At 38.0% G+C, this 19,936-nt stretch overlaps 1 protein-coding gene across 2 annotated transcripts in view; it reads right to left on the reverse strand.

Moving 5' to 3' along the window:
• LOC149082637 (T-box transcription factor TBX1-like) overlaps positions 1-19,936 on the reverse strand; it is a 68,545-nt gene that overhangs the window by 25,828 nt on the left and 22,781 nt on the right. For both annotated transcript variants that reach the window (XM_089235905.1, XM_089235904.1), the window contains exons 3-4: positions 538-654; positions 263-419 (exon numbers count right to left, since the gene is read on the reverse strand). In XM_089235905.1, coding sequence (XP_089092031.1) covers positions 263-419; positions 538-654 — 274 coding nt within the window. The remainder of the gene's footprint in view (positions 1-262; positions 420-537; positions 655-19,936) is intronic.

The raw sequence follows: 19,936 nt of genomic DNA on the forward strand, positions 1-19,936 counted from the left end.
TACAAATTTTGTCTCATTTGATACAGTAGAACTCGGGCTTTCTCTGAAGTGGGGATCTTATTTCTCCCTAACCCTATAGATATGAAATTTAATTCTCATAATAACCGCGTTTATAAACATAAAAATGTGTGAATTTGCATTGAGAAGAAAATCATTTTGAATGAAAACCAAAGAAAAGTCTATGTTCTGGAAAATGTGCATTGCTTTATACATTGGTTTTTTGTTTTTTTTTCAATCATTCAATCAGCAGGTGATGACTTACATGGCCATTGTCGTCGAGCTGATTATTCGTGAGCTTGAGTTTGTCGAAGGAGACGACCTGTTTCATCCACTGAGCACCTTTCGCCGGCGAATCTGGATGGAGATGCATTCGTGGAGGCATGTTCGGATCAGCTTTGCCGGCCACTACCCAACTCGAACTGTAAACAAGCAAATCATATACAGTGTAACCATTAAAACATGCATAATTTACATAAATGATTATCGAATAATTCTTTTGGAAGCTTCAAACACAAATGCAAAATTCTCCGAACTTACCTATGAAAGGCGTATCGATACCTTTTATCGTCGACCGGTAAAAAATCCATCATGAGGATATATTCCGCTAACGGCTCCATACCGTAAATTTTCACCTGGAAAGTCGGGAACATCCGCCTGCAAATTACAAACGGCGATGCATTAATAATATGTTTAATTATATCTAGAATGTCGTGTAGAAATTACCCTATTTTAACAGATAATTTTAGTCTTTAAATTTTGAAAAACCTTTTTATTTACGACATTCTGGAACAACATGTACGTTTGTTTAGGGGTGCCATGGGCGCAGAATTTGTGTTTATGGATGACAACGCCCGTCCTCCTCACCGAGCAAACATCGTAAACGAATGCCTTGAATCTGAGGATATAACCCGTATGGAATGGCCAGCATTCTCACCTGACTGGAATCCGATAGAGCATGTGTGGGACATGCTTGTCCGACGAGTTGCAGCCCGTCAACCACCTCCTACATGTGTACTGGAACTTCGGAGAGCATTGCTTGCTGAGTGGAGTGATCTTCCCCAAGATCAGATCGATAATTTGATACTCAGCATGCCTAGGCGTTGTACGGACTGTATTTCATCGCATGGGAGACATACAATGTATTAACCATCATACCAACCATGTAATAGAAAGTTTTTGTAAAGGAGATATTTTTTACAATTGCTTCAGGGAGCAAAAATCGTAGTCTTTATGAATGGTATCATACATACACCATCGTTTTTGTTCTTTATCTTTTGTTTAATAAATGGGCTTTACGAATAAGTAACGTTTGTTTTGTTTCTGAACCTTTATTTGCCGGAGCTGGCATTATCCTCAATTTATGGACATGAGTGTAGTTAATCAACAAATTTCAATCGATTAATCGAATTTTAATGGATTATTTTCAAATCCCATCACTTTATAGGTTTTGTTAATTCATTCTAAAAATATATGTTTCATTTATTTCACTCACTCATTCGCTAGATATAAACAAAATACTGGAATAGATTAAGGTTACACGCTTGAAGTAATGTTGAACGTTTTTGTCAGATAAAATTGGAATTTCTTCATTAGGAACTTCTTTTTTTAGAAAATCAGTCATTTTAGGTTGGTCACTGATTTCGAATCTACTCCCGATGTTCATACTATTACTGTTTTTCCTAGAAATTGCTCTCAAATGGTACTGTTGGGGGAGGTTCTGATGGTTCCCGAATCCGAGAATCCCTGTCCAAAATGGAGACAATTCAATTCGATGATATTGCAACGGTGTTTTTTTGTTCCTACCTAAAATTCGCCGACAAGCGACTCAATCTAGTTCCGGCCCTACACTTTTGTATCCTACATTGGACTGTTTCCAATGGAACCAACACAGCATATCCACAATACTGTATAAATACCACAACGCTATCCTCAATCTTGGACACCTCTCTAACTTTTCAGATGTTAGCTATCATTTTGGGACCACAATGGAACCGTAAGTGTCCATCTTAGGCAGTTTTTACTGCATTGCATTAAGGAAAAAAAAACATTGATTAATTTTTTCTTTTTCAGGACTCGGTGTGGCCACACCTGTCGCACGAATCTACATAAAATAAATACAAATACAACACCACAACAGGCAAAATGCCCAGCGAGGTGGCTGAGAAATGGATGTCATATATTTCAAAAATGAAGCAACCCAATTAGAAATGTAATTAGAAACATTATAAACAATATATACACATGATAAAATATTATACAACGCCCATAAAGAATACTTATGGTTGTCTTATTCTAAGTATGGATAGCTTCTCGATTTACCCCAACATGTTTATCGCATTTCTTTTTAAACGTGTCAATTGTGTTACAATTTACTACCTCCGGGGGTAAGCTATTCCATGTATTAACAACCCTATTAGAGAAAAATTCCCTGCGACACCATAGCCTTGTATTGTCCCTCACCAATCGATACTGGTGTCCCCTTGTAAAAGGAGTCGATTGGCGGTGTACTAAAAGTTCATGGTCCATTCTATCCATCTCATTGAAAATTTTGAACACTTCGACCATAGTATTCGATCGTAACTTCGATCGTAATATTACATACAGTGGATATTACCCAAATGCAAATAGGTAGTCCTAAGGGAGGGGAAATTTGCGCACGGCACATTGGAGAATTGCAGTAAATGTCCGCTTGCAATGCATTTTCTCCTTTTATTGAGGAGAATTACTTATTAATTTTTTTACTGGGCCTGATAGCACGGAGGCCGGACAGTCGAGAGTCTACTGTACATATAGTAGACCGTAGATTCTGATTCTGGTTCATAGCCTTAACAATATATGACAGAATATATCATATTAAAATTTTGTGACAATGCAATCGATAGATTTTTAGAAATCATGTTTCAAACTCAAGTAAAATGTCAAAAATAGCATTCTTCCTCAAATGCGATAAAAGTTTACATTCACAGATTACTTCTACGTAAAAACACAACACTAGCGTCATATAAACAAAAACAAAAGCCTGTTATGGAATCTTTTTTTTTTTTTTGACGTTCCAAACGTCCAAAATGACTTTTTAAACGTAGTTAGATACCTTAAACGCGGCACCTTCGCTACTTCGCTATGGTTGCTGGCAAGGGCCGCTCTTACCAGACGCGGTTACATGGTTTTCCGATGATGCAACGCAACCTGACGACTCCCAATCAGCGTTACGCGTACCCCTGGGGATTACGTGACAGGCCAATTAAGGTGGAAGGATACACGAAAAGTAATAAGCAATCGCAGAAAAAAATAATAATATGAACATAATATATAAAAACATTAGTTGAGTACAATATAGGCTAAGGGGCGAGGGTATGCAAACCTCCTCCGAATTTCTAGGAACGCCCACTCCTCCTAGAGGAAGCCAAAGTATTTCCACTCATTTTCGAAAATACACAAGTCTCACATGCATTTCCAGGAGATAGACAAATCTCACATGCATTTCCAGAAATACACAAGTTTTCTATGCATTTCCAGAAATACACAAGTTTTCTATGCATTGCCAGAAATACACAAGTTTTCTATGCATTTCCAGAAATACACAAGTTTTCTATGCATTTCTAAAAATACACAAGCTTCGTAAGGATTTCTATGAATACGCAAGCCTCTTACGCATATCTAGGAATACAAGCTTCCTACGCATTTTATCCACCTATGCATTTCATGGAATACACAAGCCACCTACACATTACAAATAATACGCAAGCCACCTACGCATTGCAAGCAATACACAAGCCTCTCAAGCATTTCTGAAAATACACAAGCGATATACGTATTCCAAGGGTAAAGCACGCCTTGCATGAGTGTAGAAGCTTGCTACGTATTTTCTAGAAATACGCACACACACACCTACCACAAACTTATGGTGCGCAAGCCTCCTACGCATTTCCAGGGGTGGTACTTGAAGCCAGAAAGGTCTCGAACCACTGATGTAATAGATACGATAAAAAAAAATATATATCACGGTATTTTTTCGTGACATAAACATATTGTTGATTTATGACTCCTCAAATGAATAAATAGCCGCTGCATGAGCTGCTTATCTCCAAAAGTTTATAATATACACGTACATATCTGGTTTACGAGGGTTTCATTTCCCTTCTTTGCAAAATTCTGGACGGGTCACAGAAGCCGTTGGTTGTCCTAAAATATACCCAAGGGAGAAGATGGCTCTTATCCTTTTCTTTTTTTTCAATATAGCTCGATTAAGAAAGCTCAAGGGCGGATCAGCGATAAAAGCGGACATTTCAAGTAGTAAGTAGCAGCATCTGATCCAACCCAGATAAAACTCGTGAACATTTACACGCAATATTCCCATACAGATACCATAATTACAGAGAGAAAAGAAGGACCTTTGGACCGATATCTTTATTAAAAAGTTGATACGAGTGCTTACATTATTAAAACCGGATGGCTATTCCCCCTGTGATTTGACCCAAAATTTGACTTGACTTGACCCGCGCGCGCGCTCTCTCTCTCTCTTATCTCGAGATCAGAACAACATTCTGGCCAAAATCTCGATGCTCGTTACATAAATTAAAAGTAATAATAACTACCCCTGTTTCGTCTATTTTGGAGAAATCAACTTTATTTTGAAATCATTTGTTTTGTGCAACCCCTATGATTTATTTAGGCCTCAAATCAAGAAGCGCCCCCTCCCGTCCTGTAAATTATTAAAGATTTTTTTATCCACACTGTAAGTTTATATTTACAGTAGAAAATTTACTGTATACATACAGTATATGTTAAAATGTGATAAATCCGGTTATTATGCATAATCACCGAACATTGTGGTAAGTTTGATAAATTTTCCCTAAATTTATCACTTTGCCAGCGATAATGCATAGTACCCTCCAAGCGTCGTTGGCAAATTTGATACGTACTAAAAAAAATTATCACTTTACCAGCGATTATGCATAATACCCAAGCGTCACATCGTTGGTATAAACATGATAAATCTCGTACTATATATATATATATGATATACTGTAAATGATAATTCATATATGTATTTAGTGCATCATTATATTGGGGTAAGACCGTAAAATTTGTCATCTTTATATCGGGGTACGATCGCAAAATTTGTTATCATTATATCGGGGTACGATCGCAAAATTCGTTATCGGGTTAAATTATATCGGGGTTTGACTTTGTTCATCACACATGCCTAATTTGGAATTTGTTTTCATATTTATCAAATTCACAAATTAGACTAGGGTAATTTGTGCAATAATTACAGATAAAGGCGATAAATTTCAAGTATTTATCAAATTTACCTATGACGCTTGGTTAGTATGAATAATCGTCGGTAAAAGTGGTAATGCTCTCGGTTTTCCTCAAATTCACCAACGACACTTTTATATTAAGCATATTCGCCAGTACAAGTTCACAATGACATGGTTTTTTTTAATGACATTACAGCTTACACGTTTTTTCATGATAGTTTTTCGGAAAAACGTTAGAAGCACAGGAACCACAGTGATAATAATATCGGTATTTCGCCTCCGAAAGTGTTAATGAAGTTGCCGTGAAGCTGTTTTTTGTGTGGTACACAATAGCGTGCTGCGGTAAACAACTTTTGAAACAACCCACTGAATTTTATTAAACAACTGATTAATTAGAATGTTTTGTTGCCAATAAATATTTATAAAGGGCCATTCAAGTATTACGTCAGCAAATTTTTAGCCATTTTTGACCTCCTCCCTTCCCCCCCCCCCTGTCAGCAAAAGCCAGCAAAACCCTAACCACCCTCCTTCACTTGTCAGCAAAATTTCGTCAGCAGCTTACAATATTTCATATCTTCAAAAAAAGGTTGATGACGTACGCAACCTTCAATCCCCCCCCCCCCGTCATCAAAAGTCGGCAAATCGGAAACCCCACCTCAATGCTGACATAATACTTGAATGACCCCAAATGCATTTTATGGTGGTGTAAGAACGCCAATTCGAAAGAGATGCCAACAACAGCATAAATTTTGTGACTGTTGGTATAAATGCCACTATCAGGCTTTTGGGGTAGGGGGGGGTCGGGGGGGTGACGACACAATGATTGTTTGAGCCCCGGCCCTCCCAAACTCATTGGAACGGCTCTGAAAATGGGCCGCATGCAAAAACAACAGCATGGGCAAAAGCACCACCTCAAGTAATGAGTGAGGCATTTGAAATAGGGCCGCCCTTACCAGACGTGGGCGTGGTACGAAAATAGTCGCGGGGCCAGAAAGGTCTTAATAATTTCGGGCAACTCATTACCCCGATTTTATGTAGTCCGTGGGATAGATGGGGGGATTCTCATCCCAAAATTCATTCATTAATAGAAAACATACAAGAATGCTGAAAATTATCCATATTAAAGAATAAAGACACAATTAAATGTAAGTTAAAAAATTACTGAAAAATTCCAAACGGAAAAAAAGTTATATTGATGAAAGAGAAATAATTCTCTCTCTCTCTCCAAAACCAATTAGAATTATGACCTAATGAAAGAAATTGTCTAAGAACTAATGAAACTTCAGAATCGATGAATCAAAAAGAAGAAAAATAATTGACAGAGATAATTCTAGCACCCATGAGTATTCAGAAAAAAATGAAAGAAATAGTTCCAGAATAAATGTAAGAAATAATTCCAGAATAAATGTAAGAAATAATTCCAGAATAAACGAAAGAATTCCACAGAATCGGATGAAAATTCAAAATAAAATAAATGAAAGAATTCTAGAATCGATGAAAATTCAGAATGAATGAAAGAATTCCAGAATCGATGAAAATTCAGAATGAATGAAAGAATTCCAGTATCGATGAAAATTCAGAATGAATGAAAGAATTCCAGTATCGATGAAAATTCAGAATGGATGAAAGACATAATTCCAATTCCAGAACTGATGAAAATTCAGAATGAATGAAAGACATAATTCCAATTCCAGAATTGATGAAAATTCATAAGGGGTCATTCAAGTATTACGTCAGCATCGAGGGGGGGGGTTCGGATTTGCTGACTTTTGATGACAAGGGGGGAGGGGGGTTTGAAGGTTGCTTACGTCATCAGCCACCCCTTTTTGAAGATATGAAATATTCTAAGCTGCTGACGAAATTTTGCTGACAAAGGGGGGGGGGGGGGAGTCAAAAATGGCTGAAAATCTGCTTACGTAATACTTGAATGGCCCCTAATTTAAAAAATTATGAAAATTCACGATTAAAAAATTGATGAACATTTTTATCAATTTTTTTAAATATTTTTTTAAAAATTTCAGAATTATTTCTTTCAGGATAATCTAGATTTCCAGAATTGATGAAAACTCTCAGTATATATGAAATAAATTATTTTAAACGTAAGTGCGAGGCCCGGTGCGAAAGCATCTGTCACACATTCTGATTTCACGTGTAGGCAACTGGGACAAGCCACTGCTGAAATCATAAAACATGGCAACCGGTATTGCATGCGTAAAATTTACACCGGTATCGTGAAAATTAAAAACATACACATATATCATACCATTCATTTTCACACTGCACACCGGCTTAAAAAAACAATCAATTTTACTTGAAGAATAATGACTATTAATTAAATGGATTTTTATTTGGTAGGTGGCAGCAGGGGTCGCAGCACCAATTTTTTTATTTCCAAAAAAAAAAAAAAACCCATTGTGTACACGGGAAGACAGAAAAGAGCAATGAAAAATGAAAATCCTCGGGATAACAGATCAAGATTTTCCTCATAAATGGATGGATTCAGAGTTCTATTGGTGTGTTTGTCTTGCTGCTAAATACTAAAGCCTCCGTAATTAATTACGGGGGGGGGGGAGAAAAATGTTTAGACAACTTGGAGCTGCAACCACGAGGAAATATATATATCTATACGGCAGTTTCTTGGCTTGGTGTTTACAAGATGCAGCTCCGGGGTTGAACTCAGCGAAGTCCCGGGTCAGGGACCACCCGGATTTTATCAACCCTATATAACTCAAGAGGCTTTGCTGCTCATAAAGACGACAGCGCCTCCTCTTTCCACTACCGTAGGATAAAGAGAAAGAAAAAGACGTCTTTTGGAATCCTTCGGGTCTCGGGGAAGTTGTTACAAGAAACAGGGTTACACTCGGGACATATATACGATAAGCAGATAAGAACATTCATCCATGCCACTGAATATCATAACACACTAAATATCGTGTTATCACGGGCATTTGCGACGACTGGAGGATCTCAAGGACTTTTTTTTTCCCCTCCTTTCCTTTAATATATATATCTACTATCAATATTAAATACCTATTATGATACTGATGAAACCAGAATAAAAAAACCCGTAATTTTCTTTACAAGGATTTACTTATTGATATAAGGCAGGGCCGCCCTTACCAAACGCGGGGGTCCTGTGCGAAAATAATATTGGGGCCAGAGGCTCAAATTTCATCAATTAAGAATTGATGAAAATTGAGAATTTATGAAAGAAATAATTATTACTGTAAGTGCACCCTCCCCCTCCAAAGGGCCCGGTGCGACCTCACTTGTCGCACACCCCTAAGGGCGGCTCTACAATAAAGTCATATAGAATAGTGTGTCTCAGCCTTTTTTGGCCCAATGCCTCCTTTAAACTTTTGTTCTTTTTTTTCGTTAACCCCCCCCCCCCGTTTTATCCAGGGCCCCCACTGTAATCTCAAAAAGCGGCCCTTTCTATTTATCAAATTCAATTTAACCAAAACTATAAATTTACATATAATGAACAAAAATTTCATGCATAAGATCGAACCCCGAGCCAGGCACAGATCCAGAGAAGGTGGATGATCATCCCTACCAAGAGCCGAATTATATGGGGGGAGGTGGGAGGTCTGGTTAAAATGCGGGACAATCCAACGAACCTACACAATAAAGCAAAGCTCCAGACACGAGTCCACACCTACTATGGTCCCCCGCATCTTTTGACCCAGGGTCCCTAGGCCGAGATGTTTGCCCCCCCCCCCCCCGTAGTGAATTGCTAGCATGACTGAACAAAAAATGACGAGAATCGTCCCGGGCCCGGGGCTTTAGCCTTGTCAGCCCACCCCCTTTTGCGAGGGTCATGGCACCTACCCTTCGCTAGAGTTCAGTGAGTTTACTTCTTGTAGGGGGGGGGGGGGTTTATAAATGGCCATCTCAATATCATGGTTCCTCAGGCAAAGTGATGTTCTGAGGCCCCGATACCCAGCAGGAAGTAACAACTAATATACATACTGTATCCTTACATTTAAAAATAATATCATAGTACCAGATTTGACCATGTTACCCTTCCCTAAGGATACTTAAAAAAATGTATTTTTGATATATGTGTGTATGTATATTTTTGTACTCATATTTACCGTATGTGTGGCGCCCGTTGTGACCGTACCTATCGCATCTCCCCCTCCCAAGGGCGACTGTCTGGGAATACCGTTGGAGTTAAAAGAAGTATGCAGCCATACCCGTAAATTTCAAGAGTTCGTCGAATGAAATTCATCCTAGGAAAGAAAAGTCAACGTTTAGGCTTCTGCGAAAAAACCAACCTTAATATTTTGGATTTTTTTTTTTACATGGTCTATTTAGAATCGTACATATATAAACAGTGTTCTTCAACCTTTTGCGGACCGGTAAAAAACAGATGGGGAAAATAATTTAAGAATCAGGAAAAAAAATGAAAATTAGTGGAAATAATTTTTGCGGACTTAAAACTTAATATCGTAAGTAAGAGAAATAATTTGCTGACCAACAAAAAATAAATATCGTAGATAATAGAAATAATTTGAGGACCGGCCAAAAAAAAAATTGAAAGATAATTTGCGGGTCGTTAAAAAATAAATAACTAAAAGAAATTTACAATTTATGAATTTAGGGGCCGGTTCAAGTATTACGTAAGCAAATTTTTAGCCATTTTTGACCCCCCCCCCCCTTGTCAGCAAAATTTCGTCATCATCTCTGCCCCTCTGAATCCTAACTCATATTTTCATAAAGGGTGATTGATGACCAAACCCCCCCAAAAGTCAGCAAATCGGAACCCCCCCCCCCTCATCGATGATGACGTAATACTTGAACGGCCCCTTACATACCGCGAGCCGATCTTCCCGTTAAAAAGTCTCGCTATACACAGAGAGAGAGAGAGAGAGCTTAGGCCCAAAACGGTACAATTATTCAATCATTACACTTCACTCATAGTTGGAAAAATTGATGGCAGCATTGCACCACACACAAATCACGCATTGCACAGAAACAAACTGCACGCCAGTTTCACAACACGCACATTCCGGCATGTAGCAATTCGTTCGAAATTCCGTAGTGGAATGTGTACTAGGTGCATGTACGGTTGAGCCATAGAAGTAGCATTTACATACTGACATTAACCATTGCGCGGGGACCTTTAGTTTCGCTTTTATATCTTTCTTTCAAACCGAGCACAACTCCGGTCTATCGAAATGGACAATTTACTACCCGGAGTGTATATACCTAATAGTCTTGAGTGCGTGTATAGTGTTATGTGTGGATTTTTACTGTCGCCATCTATATTTCATATTTTGAATGAAATATTACGATTGAATATTTGTGTCGTTTTTTTCCCCGATAACCTCTGCTCGATAATTCAGACTGAAATTCTAGCAGTTTGAGTGACTTTTTTGAAGATTTTCCTCCTCCCAACGCACTTCAAATCTATCGACACTTCACCTTACCTGATGAATACAGATGCTTTTTCTGAGTGTCGACTCATCCTTTCACATAATTCTAAGATTTTTTTTTTTTTCCCCCTAAAAGAAAGTTTTCCTCAATCTTTTCTTGAAAAATTGTTTGAAGGTTTCATGAAATAAGTCCCAAACAACCGACGGGGGTTCCTGCTACCAAAGTGGTCAGAAACACTTTAAGAAAAAGAGGAAAAATATCCGAGAAAATTTATTGCAGGTTTTGTTTAGAGTGAATGAGAAAAAGAAACAAAACTCTCTGGAAGGATGTTGAAAAAAAGTCTTTTGTGTGTGTCTATTTCAAGACAGATTTTTTTTTTTAAAGGATACAGAAAGTATTGAGTCATCCATCTTCCATTGAGGGGTTTCTCATATATACTTCTACACCAGTGATGATAAATGAGATTCAACTGATTTGATTCTGAAATTATTTCTCAATAATTCTGAATTATCATCAATTCTGGGATTTTTTTTCTTTCACTAATTCTGAATTTGAATCAATTCTGGGAATTTTTCTTTCACTAATTTGAATCAGTTCTGGGAATTTTTCTTTCACTAATTCTGAATTTGAATCAGTTCTGGGAATTTTTCTTTCACTAATTTGAATCAGTTCTGGGAATTTTTCTTTCACTAATTCTGAATTTGAATCAGTTCTGGGAATTTTTCTTTCACTAATTTGAATCAGTTCTGGGAATTTTTCTTTCACTAATTCTGAATTTGAATCAGTTCTGGGAATTTTTCTTTCACTAATTCTGAATTTGAATCAGTTCTGGGAATTTTTCTTTCACTAATTCTGAATTTGAATCAGTTCTGGGAATTTTTCTTTCACTAATTCTGAATTTGAATCAGTTCTGGGAATTTTTCTTTCACTAATTCTGAATTTGAATCAGTTCTGGGAATTTTTCTTTCACTAATTCTGAATTTGAATCAGTTCTGGGAATTTTTCTTTCACTAATTTGAATCAGTTCTGGGAATTTTTCTTTCACTAATTTGAATCAGTTCTGGGAATTTTTCTTTCACTAATTCTGAATTTGAATCAGTTCTGGGAATTTTTCTTTCACTAATTTGAATCAGTTCTGGGAATTTTTCTTTCACTAATTTGAATCAGTTCTGGGAATTTTTCTTTCACTAATTCTGAATTTGAATCAGTTCTGGGAATTTTTCTTTCACTAATTCTGAATTTGAATCAGTTCTGGGAATTTTTCTTTCACTAATTCTGAATTTGAATCAATTCTGGGAATTTTTCTTTCACTAATTCTGAATTTGAATCAGTTCTGGGAATTTTTCTTTCACTAATTCTGAATTTGAATCAATTCTGGGAACTTCTCTTTCACTAATTCTGAATTTGAATCAGTTCTGGGAACTTCTCTTTCACTAATTCTGAATTTGAATCAGTTCTGGGAACTTCTCTTTCACTAATTCTGAATTTGAATCAGTTCTGGGAACTTCTCTTTCACTAATTCTGAATTTGAATCAGTTCTGGGAATTTTTCTTTCACTAATTCTGAATTTGAATCAGTTCTGGGAATTTTTCTTTCACTAATTCTGAATTTGAATCAGTTCTGGGAATTTTTCTTTCACTAATTCTGAATTTGAATCAGTTCTGGGAACTTCTCTTTCACTAATTCTGAATTTGAATCAGTTCTGGGAATTTTTCTTTCACTAATTCTGAATTTGAATCAGTTCTGGGAATTTTTCTTTCACTAATTCTCTGAATTTGAATCAATTCTGGGAATACTGTATCAATTCTAAGATTTTCATCGATTTCAGGATTTTTTCTTATCAATTCAGAATATTCATCTCTCTCTCTCTAAGACGAATATTCAAAATTCTAGATTTTTTTTCCTTTCATCAATTCTGGGATTTTTTTTCTTTGATTAATTCTGAATTTTCATTGGCGAGTGGGTATTTTTCAGCATTCCCGTTTTTTCTGTGATAGTGTACAATACAAAGCTTTGGATGCCGATTCCCCCCTTCCCCACAAAATATATAAAGTCGAGGTTCTAAGGAGCCCTGAGATTATTTTCCCACCGTGACCCGCGTCTGATAATTGCGGCCCTGCCCAGATACTAGATACAATATTCAACACGTTTTACCAAATATTCAAGAAACATCATGGGGGACACTTACATACTAACGATTGCTTTCCGGTGGCGTGATCTCTCCCGGTAATAATCATTTCAAGGATGTTCATCCAGTCGACCCATGAACAACCACCACCTCCTTAGAAATACGTATATATATATATATTTTCCAAACAGCCTGGGTAGTTAGTTCTAGACGGCCAAGAAAGGTATTTTATGGTTCTTGTTGAGTCACTTGGTGATACCATATCTCTCCAATGTAGAGGATATATGGTGACAGTATGAACTTGTGAAAAATCACGAGTCTCCCATTAGCTGTTTGTGGCACTTGTGTGCCTTGGAAGAGAAAAAACAACGTAAAAGTGTCGTATCACTTGCTTTTTTTCTCTATTTTTTGCCACCCACTTCACTGCTTTATTGGATAGAGAAAAAAAAGGGGGAAACCATTTTTTTTATGTATATATTTTCTACGCCATCTTGGACTTTTATTATTATTATTTACACTGAAGGGTAAAAAAGACCTGTCTCTCTCTCTCTGCTGACTGTTTTAAAAAAAAAACGGGGACAAAGATTTGTGGACATTTTCTTCCAAAAACGAAAAAAAAAAATTACCCTGTGTAGTTATATACCTCCCATATTGTATGACGGCTCTGGATGCTCTCAGTTCTGTGTTTTTCCTCCTCCTATAGTACTGTATGCTACTAACATCCATGTAAGAATCTCCAGCTCTTTTTATACTAGACTTGAGCAATCTCGAGCATTAAAAAAAAAAAAGAAGTGACACTCGTGAAGGGGATAAATGACCATAGGGAACATGATGGAGATTGTTCCTATATTGGAGGTGACGCCGGAATAACATACTAGAATGAGCTTTCAAGTTTTATAAGGATTGATCCCGAAAAAAAAAAAAGCTTTCACGCATATCTCAGTCGGGACTCGAAACCCGAGACCCATGGGCTATATTATATACATACATGCCTATATCAGATGACTCGTTTTCATTTTGTCTCACCACTTATGAATCCCTGGGGATAATTAGACCGGGACCTACAATTTTGAAGCCGGTTTCGAAAGATTGCTTAAAAGTATGCACGTCCTCTCGTTCATCAGACTCAAATTCGGACTTCATCAACGTGTTGCCCACGCACACACACACGAAATTGGTTTGATATTTCTTGGCTGTCATTAGATCAAGGGTTCTTGACATTTTGTGTTCCCCCATACTGCTTGCGTATATGAGATGAAGGCCACGAACCCCTTTGCAGAATAATACATACCGTCCACCTCATGCCGGAAACGTGAATGTGGAAATTTCAGGAAATTAAGAAATAGCGTTTGAATGTTTACTCTACTCATATTACTTTATAGATGTATTTTTCCTAAATGTGTTTCATAATGTTTTTCAATAGGTGACACAGATTCAAGTTTCTGGCAAACAGTAGAAAGCAAAATATTAATACCATACAGTCTGCGACGCTTATTATGATCACACCTGGACTCGGTGGGTTTTCTGATAACAATAACCGAATGATAACTGTATTCGAAAAACGTCCTGTTAGCTAGTACGGTGACCTTACATCCCGTTTTGTGGTCGAATGGGACGAACGGTAAACGGGTATTGGTAAAACAGGACAACTCTGTTTTTCTTTCCCACAAAACTCTTATTGCAAAGTGAGTTCAGTGTGTTCCCCCTTTTTTCCTTCAAGTTAAAATCCTGCATTTTTTATTCAGCGACGCGGGGCGTTAGAACAAGATTCCTTGAGAAAATCTCTCGGAAAAAGAAATTTGAATATAGTCAACTGAAGGAAACTGATCAAGAACTAAAGGAAAGCGCTTTTTTTGTACATACATTTTTTTGTACGTGCATTTTCCTTCACTATAGGGAATCTATTGCAAAATGGAATCCAAATTCGGATCACGGCGAATACTACGCACTGATTACGACATTAATTACAGAAATGTTTGTCAACAAGGGGGGGGGGGAGAGAACACCTTCTACCCTCCTTCATAGTCTTGTAGGCTTATAACGATAACTTACGGAGGAAAGAAATGAGTTCAATTAAACCTTAGCTTCAAATCAAAATGCGTAAAAAAATTTCCGACGAAAACAAAACTGATAACATAAACCGAAGTACAGACAAAAAAAAACGAATTTTTCATATGTTATGGTATTGGTTCATACCGTTATTTACAAAAGTGATAACAATACCCAAATGATTACACTATCCGTGATCAGGGCCGCAACTAGGTGGGAGCAGGCGGGTCTCGTGCCCAGGGCGCTGGATCAGTGAAAGCGCAAATTTTATTCTCAATCCTCTCCTTCAACATATTACAAGGAGGTGCCAAAATGCGCACTTGCCCGGGTGACCAAACTTCCAGTTGCGGCCCTGCCCGTTATTCTGATAAGCGACATTGACTGTATGAGCTTTAAACCAGCTGATGAACCCTAAAAGTGAAGATTTGCACATTCTTGTCTCTGGCGTAAAGTGAACGATATATGAATTGGGAGAAATTTGTAGTGGACCAGCAGGAAATTCCCACGGAACGGCACCGGTCCGCGGAACCGCGGTTGAAGACCATTGGTATATCGTAATACGGTTCAGAATTTCTATTTTTTTTTTTTTTTTTTTTTAATAACGTGATCTTCACGCATTCCCAAGAGATCAGCATGATCCGTCCAGGGAATTTTTTAGTGTTAGTAAACATCCATGCCCGAACCGGGATTCGAACCCAGACCTGCACAGTGAGAAGCTAGTTCCCTAACCACTCGACAGCCAGGCGGCAACTCTTCTTTACTTTACATAGACACCCTGTTCATTTCGGTAGCTCTTCAATGCACAAAATTTTAATTAGCAAACAATTCGTTACACCCGACATTTTGCGTTTATAATGTGGGAGGATAAATTCTTCATCAAAAAAATTGAGGAATCTGCCGCTGTTTCAGCTCTTTGAATACATTAGACGCACTCAGACATCCACGGCTATAAGCAAGGGAATCAGGGCCAGACTTGCGATTAAAAAGGACGCAGCCTCACCAGACGGCGGAATAGTACGGGGTGGGGCTGTAAAACTAGCTTCTAATAGTGTTTACAATGCTTTGACAAAGTATTTTATTTTGGCTTCTACATTAAACATTGAATGAACGGACAAACTCCGTTTCACATCTCGGAGAGAGAAATATATCAAAGCTTTCCCGAAAAGATTGGTGTATCCGGAAATTTCGATTTTACAGCTGAACAAAGATTTTTCTTGAAATTTCAAAAAATCATCGGTTCGTCATATTTGATCCTTTTTGTCACACCCAGGTCGTTTTCTGCACACGAGGGCTAATTAGACCGGGACCTACAATTTATTGCCGAATCCCAACGGCAGGCTTGCTTCTTTTTTTTTTATACTCATCGAGAGGTTGGTGCGCTAACCCCCTCATGTCGCCATTTCTGTTGTACCCCTGTGTCAGGAAAGTTTTCAGACAAGGACGAACCGTGTATCGAACTCTCGACACCTCTAAACACCCTTTGGTACTTTAAGCGAGTATCTTATCGACCTGAGCTACCGCGCCCATGGGTTCGTCACATGAAAAAATGTCGGTCCTACGTTTTTGTTGACACATATTTTTGGAGTGAATTTATAAAAGGCAGCAAAATTTTCTTTGCAACGGGTAGCAAAATGTCTGAATGTGGACATAACGGTGTTTGTCTTGAGAGATTTTCAGCACTTCCCGGCATGAGACAACCTTTTTTTTTATGCGCCGCAGAATCTCTTTATTTTCAGGTGCGCAGCGAGGTGGAAAAAGGTTGGGAACAAACACTCTCCTGACCTATTTCTACGCTGCATAAATATCTCTCTAAATTGCAAAGAGACATTTTTTTAAATCCCCCCTGACTCGATGTTAGGCAGTCTCACAAACCTCGACAAGCCTGTGAGGTCAAGTCAACGATGATGTCGTTGACGAAGACGTCTGTGTAATCAAGGACATCGTTGACTAGGCCTTATAGAGTTGTCGAGGATATCGTTGATGAAGACGTCTGTGTAATCATTGGTTATGTAGGTCCTCAGTAAAGGATTTAGAGATTCTGACGCCATGCAATTCCCAACACTTCAAGTAAAAATTCTGAAAGTACAGTCGACACAGCTTATTAGAATCACGGGTAATGTTGTCATTTGGGTATTGTTATCACTTTCGCAAGGAACGAACCAATATCACAACATAAGAAAAAATTCGTTTATAGTTATCGAGACTTCCAATAATGTTATCAAACTTTTTCCCCGTCGGAAGTTTTTTTTTTTCCGCATTCTGAAGTTAAGGTTTAAGCAAACTTAATTTTTTCCTTGTAAGTTACCGTTATCAGGCTGCAAGACTATGTAGAAGGCTAGAAAGTATACCCCCTGTTAACAAAGCTTTCCGTACTGCATGCCGTAATCAGTCCATAGTATTCGCTATGATCTATATACGCATGGAATTATTTTTGCAATGGCCTTCCTATAGTCAAGACGAAAAAAAATCGCTTTCTTCCAGTTCTTCATCAGTTTCTTTTAGTTGACCTAATTCAAATTTCTATTCCCGAGAGACTTTCTCAAGGGAATCTATGAACCTTATTGTGTACATTAAAAAAAAATATCGTAATTTATGATATACCTACATTAGACAATCCCTAACGACTCGCAATGGCTGAATAACAAAAATGCAGAATTTCTACCTTAAAAAGGGAAAAAACAGGTTCCGTTTTGGAATAGAATAAAAAAATGGAATAATTGAGATCATTTCGCAACCGATTGTGTGGGAAAAGAAAAAAATTGTCGTTTTACCAATGTTGTTCACCATACATCCCGTTCAACCAAACGAAATATATGTTAAACAACAATGAGAAAGGGACTTTTTCAGATATGAAAAATAAATAATTCTATTATTGTTATCAGAAACCTTCGAGTCCCGATGCGATCACATTAAGCGGCGTTGACCGCAGTAGAAATGCTAAATGTGTGATCAAGTAATAGGCAGCATCTCCGATGGGAACCATCCTATTGCGGAAAACCATCACCTTACAAGTTGGACAAATGACGTGTTTTTGGTGTTGACAATTCCTAAGAACGACTGATAGTAAAAGAAAATGAGGGATGGAGGACGGGAAGAGCGGCTCTCCCGCGTGCGCCATCATGAATGATTCTGTCTGCAACTAAACTTTTCAAATGTCCTGTCTGTTCACGGTCATTAAGAGATCCATTGTAGCAACAACAAGGAAAAGGAAAAAAAAGCCCTTCTGAAATATAAAATCAAAAAAATCTGAACACTTGCACACACTGAAATCATTTCAGTGGCTGTTGAACACATGAACACATTTTACAAGCCTTGTCCTTGCGCGTTTTGCTCTTTCCTATTTCTTTTCTTTTTTTTCTTTGCTTTCTCAGAAAGAAACTCATAAAGCTGGAAGATTTACAAGCCAAATGCGGACGTCACTCTTTACATTACGACCATCACAACACGTCTCTTCTCTTAATATACTACCCGCTCTACTTTTTCTTTTATTTTAAACGAAGGATTTAAAAATGATATGGAGATGTACTCATTGATTTAAACTTGGAAAAAAAAATGGGATCTAATAGCGGATATGCTGCAGAGCAGGGATTTCCAAACCTTTTAAACGTTCGCGTCCCTTCCTATCTGATCTCTTGATACTTTTGCGTTGGAAAAATCGCAGTCCAATCACTGTGCTTCTAATATCATTTATCTGAAAATATCTCGCGCTCCCCTCCCCCGACCAATCTGGGCACTAAATACATATATATATACATATAGAATCACTGCTTCAGAGTGAAATCATGGTATAGTCAACTGCAATGCAGAGCTGCCCTTAGGGGTGTGCGAGAGATGCGGTCGCACCTGGGCCTCGCACTTACGGTGATAGAAGTGAAAAAATATATATATATATAATACCAAATATATTTAATATGCAGTCGAATACCGTTATATCGAATTCCAAGAGGCAGGAGAAATAACTTCGTTATAAAGGAATTCTAGGTTTTTGGAATTGTTCCTATGTAAACATATCTGGGGGATTTGAAAAGTGTTCGTTAAAGCGGGATTCTCTCTCCACTGTACACATATCGAACACATTTTCAATTCTACGATTTTTTTTTCTCTCTCATTAATTCTGAATTTTCATAAATTCTGGGACTTTCTATAATTCTGAATTTTCATTGGTGATTAGATATCGGTCAGCATTTTCCTGTGTATATTCTGTGATAATGCATGGATCTTTGGATGCCGATACTTCCGCTTAACAAAATATATAAAATTGGAGCTGAGGTATCCCGAAATTATTTTCGCACCGGGCCCCCGCTTCTTATAAGGGCGGCCCTGCGGCAATGGAATTAATACCGTATTTCCCCGAATCAGCCAGCATACCGGGAAACAGAAAGGACGAGAAGCATGCCGGGAATAACCGTACAGTATTTCCCGGTATGCCAGGAAATTCGAGTAACAGATTCGGGCAAATTCTTGAATATCTTAATCCTAAAAATCTATTGAATTGGCTAGATGCATATTGTGATCCTTACTAAACCTCGATTTTCCTGGCTTGCCGGGAACGGACCAGACCCATCATTAAAACAAAAACTGGTGTTCCTCGAATTCCACGGCCTGCTGGCTAATGCGGGAAGGGGGGGGGATGCAGTATATAGGCCCCGGGTCAAAGTATATAGGCCTAATCTGCGATGTTTTCTCGTGTGGTAAATAGCCTTTCCTTTAGCCTCAGCACGACCTAGGCTATGTCGACATTTAAGCCGTTGCTCCCGTTGAGGGGGTCGAAGAAAATTTTCTTGCGTATTACCCGCAGACACAAATTTCGTTACCTTAAGGCATTGTTTCCCAAACTTTTCATTCCATCGCCCCCTTCTTCAGAATTTTTTTCCTCTCAAATAAACCCATAGGATTCTATGTTAAATCCATAGCTTCAATCGCCCCTGGACCATTCCACCGCCCACCAGGGGGTGATATTGCCCACTTTGGGAAACACTGCCTTAAGGGAGAGAGAGAGAGAGAGAGAAAAAGTCATCAAATAGCTTTTCCCAACGGCATACACTCCCCATGTTAAAATTGCATTAATCAATAATGAAGTTTTAGGAAATGGAAAGGGTTATTTGTCACGTTT

The sequence above is a fragment of the Pholcus phalangioides genome, unplaced genomic scaffold (genome assembly GCF_987345545.1).
Source record: "Pholcus phalangioides strain wild (caught in Gottingen) unplaced genomic scaffold, Ppha-v1.0 ptg000009l_1, whole genome shotgun sequence".
Lineage (NCBI taxonomy): Eukaryota > Metazoa > Arthropoda > Arachnida > Araneae > Pholcidae > Pholcus > Pholcus phalangioides.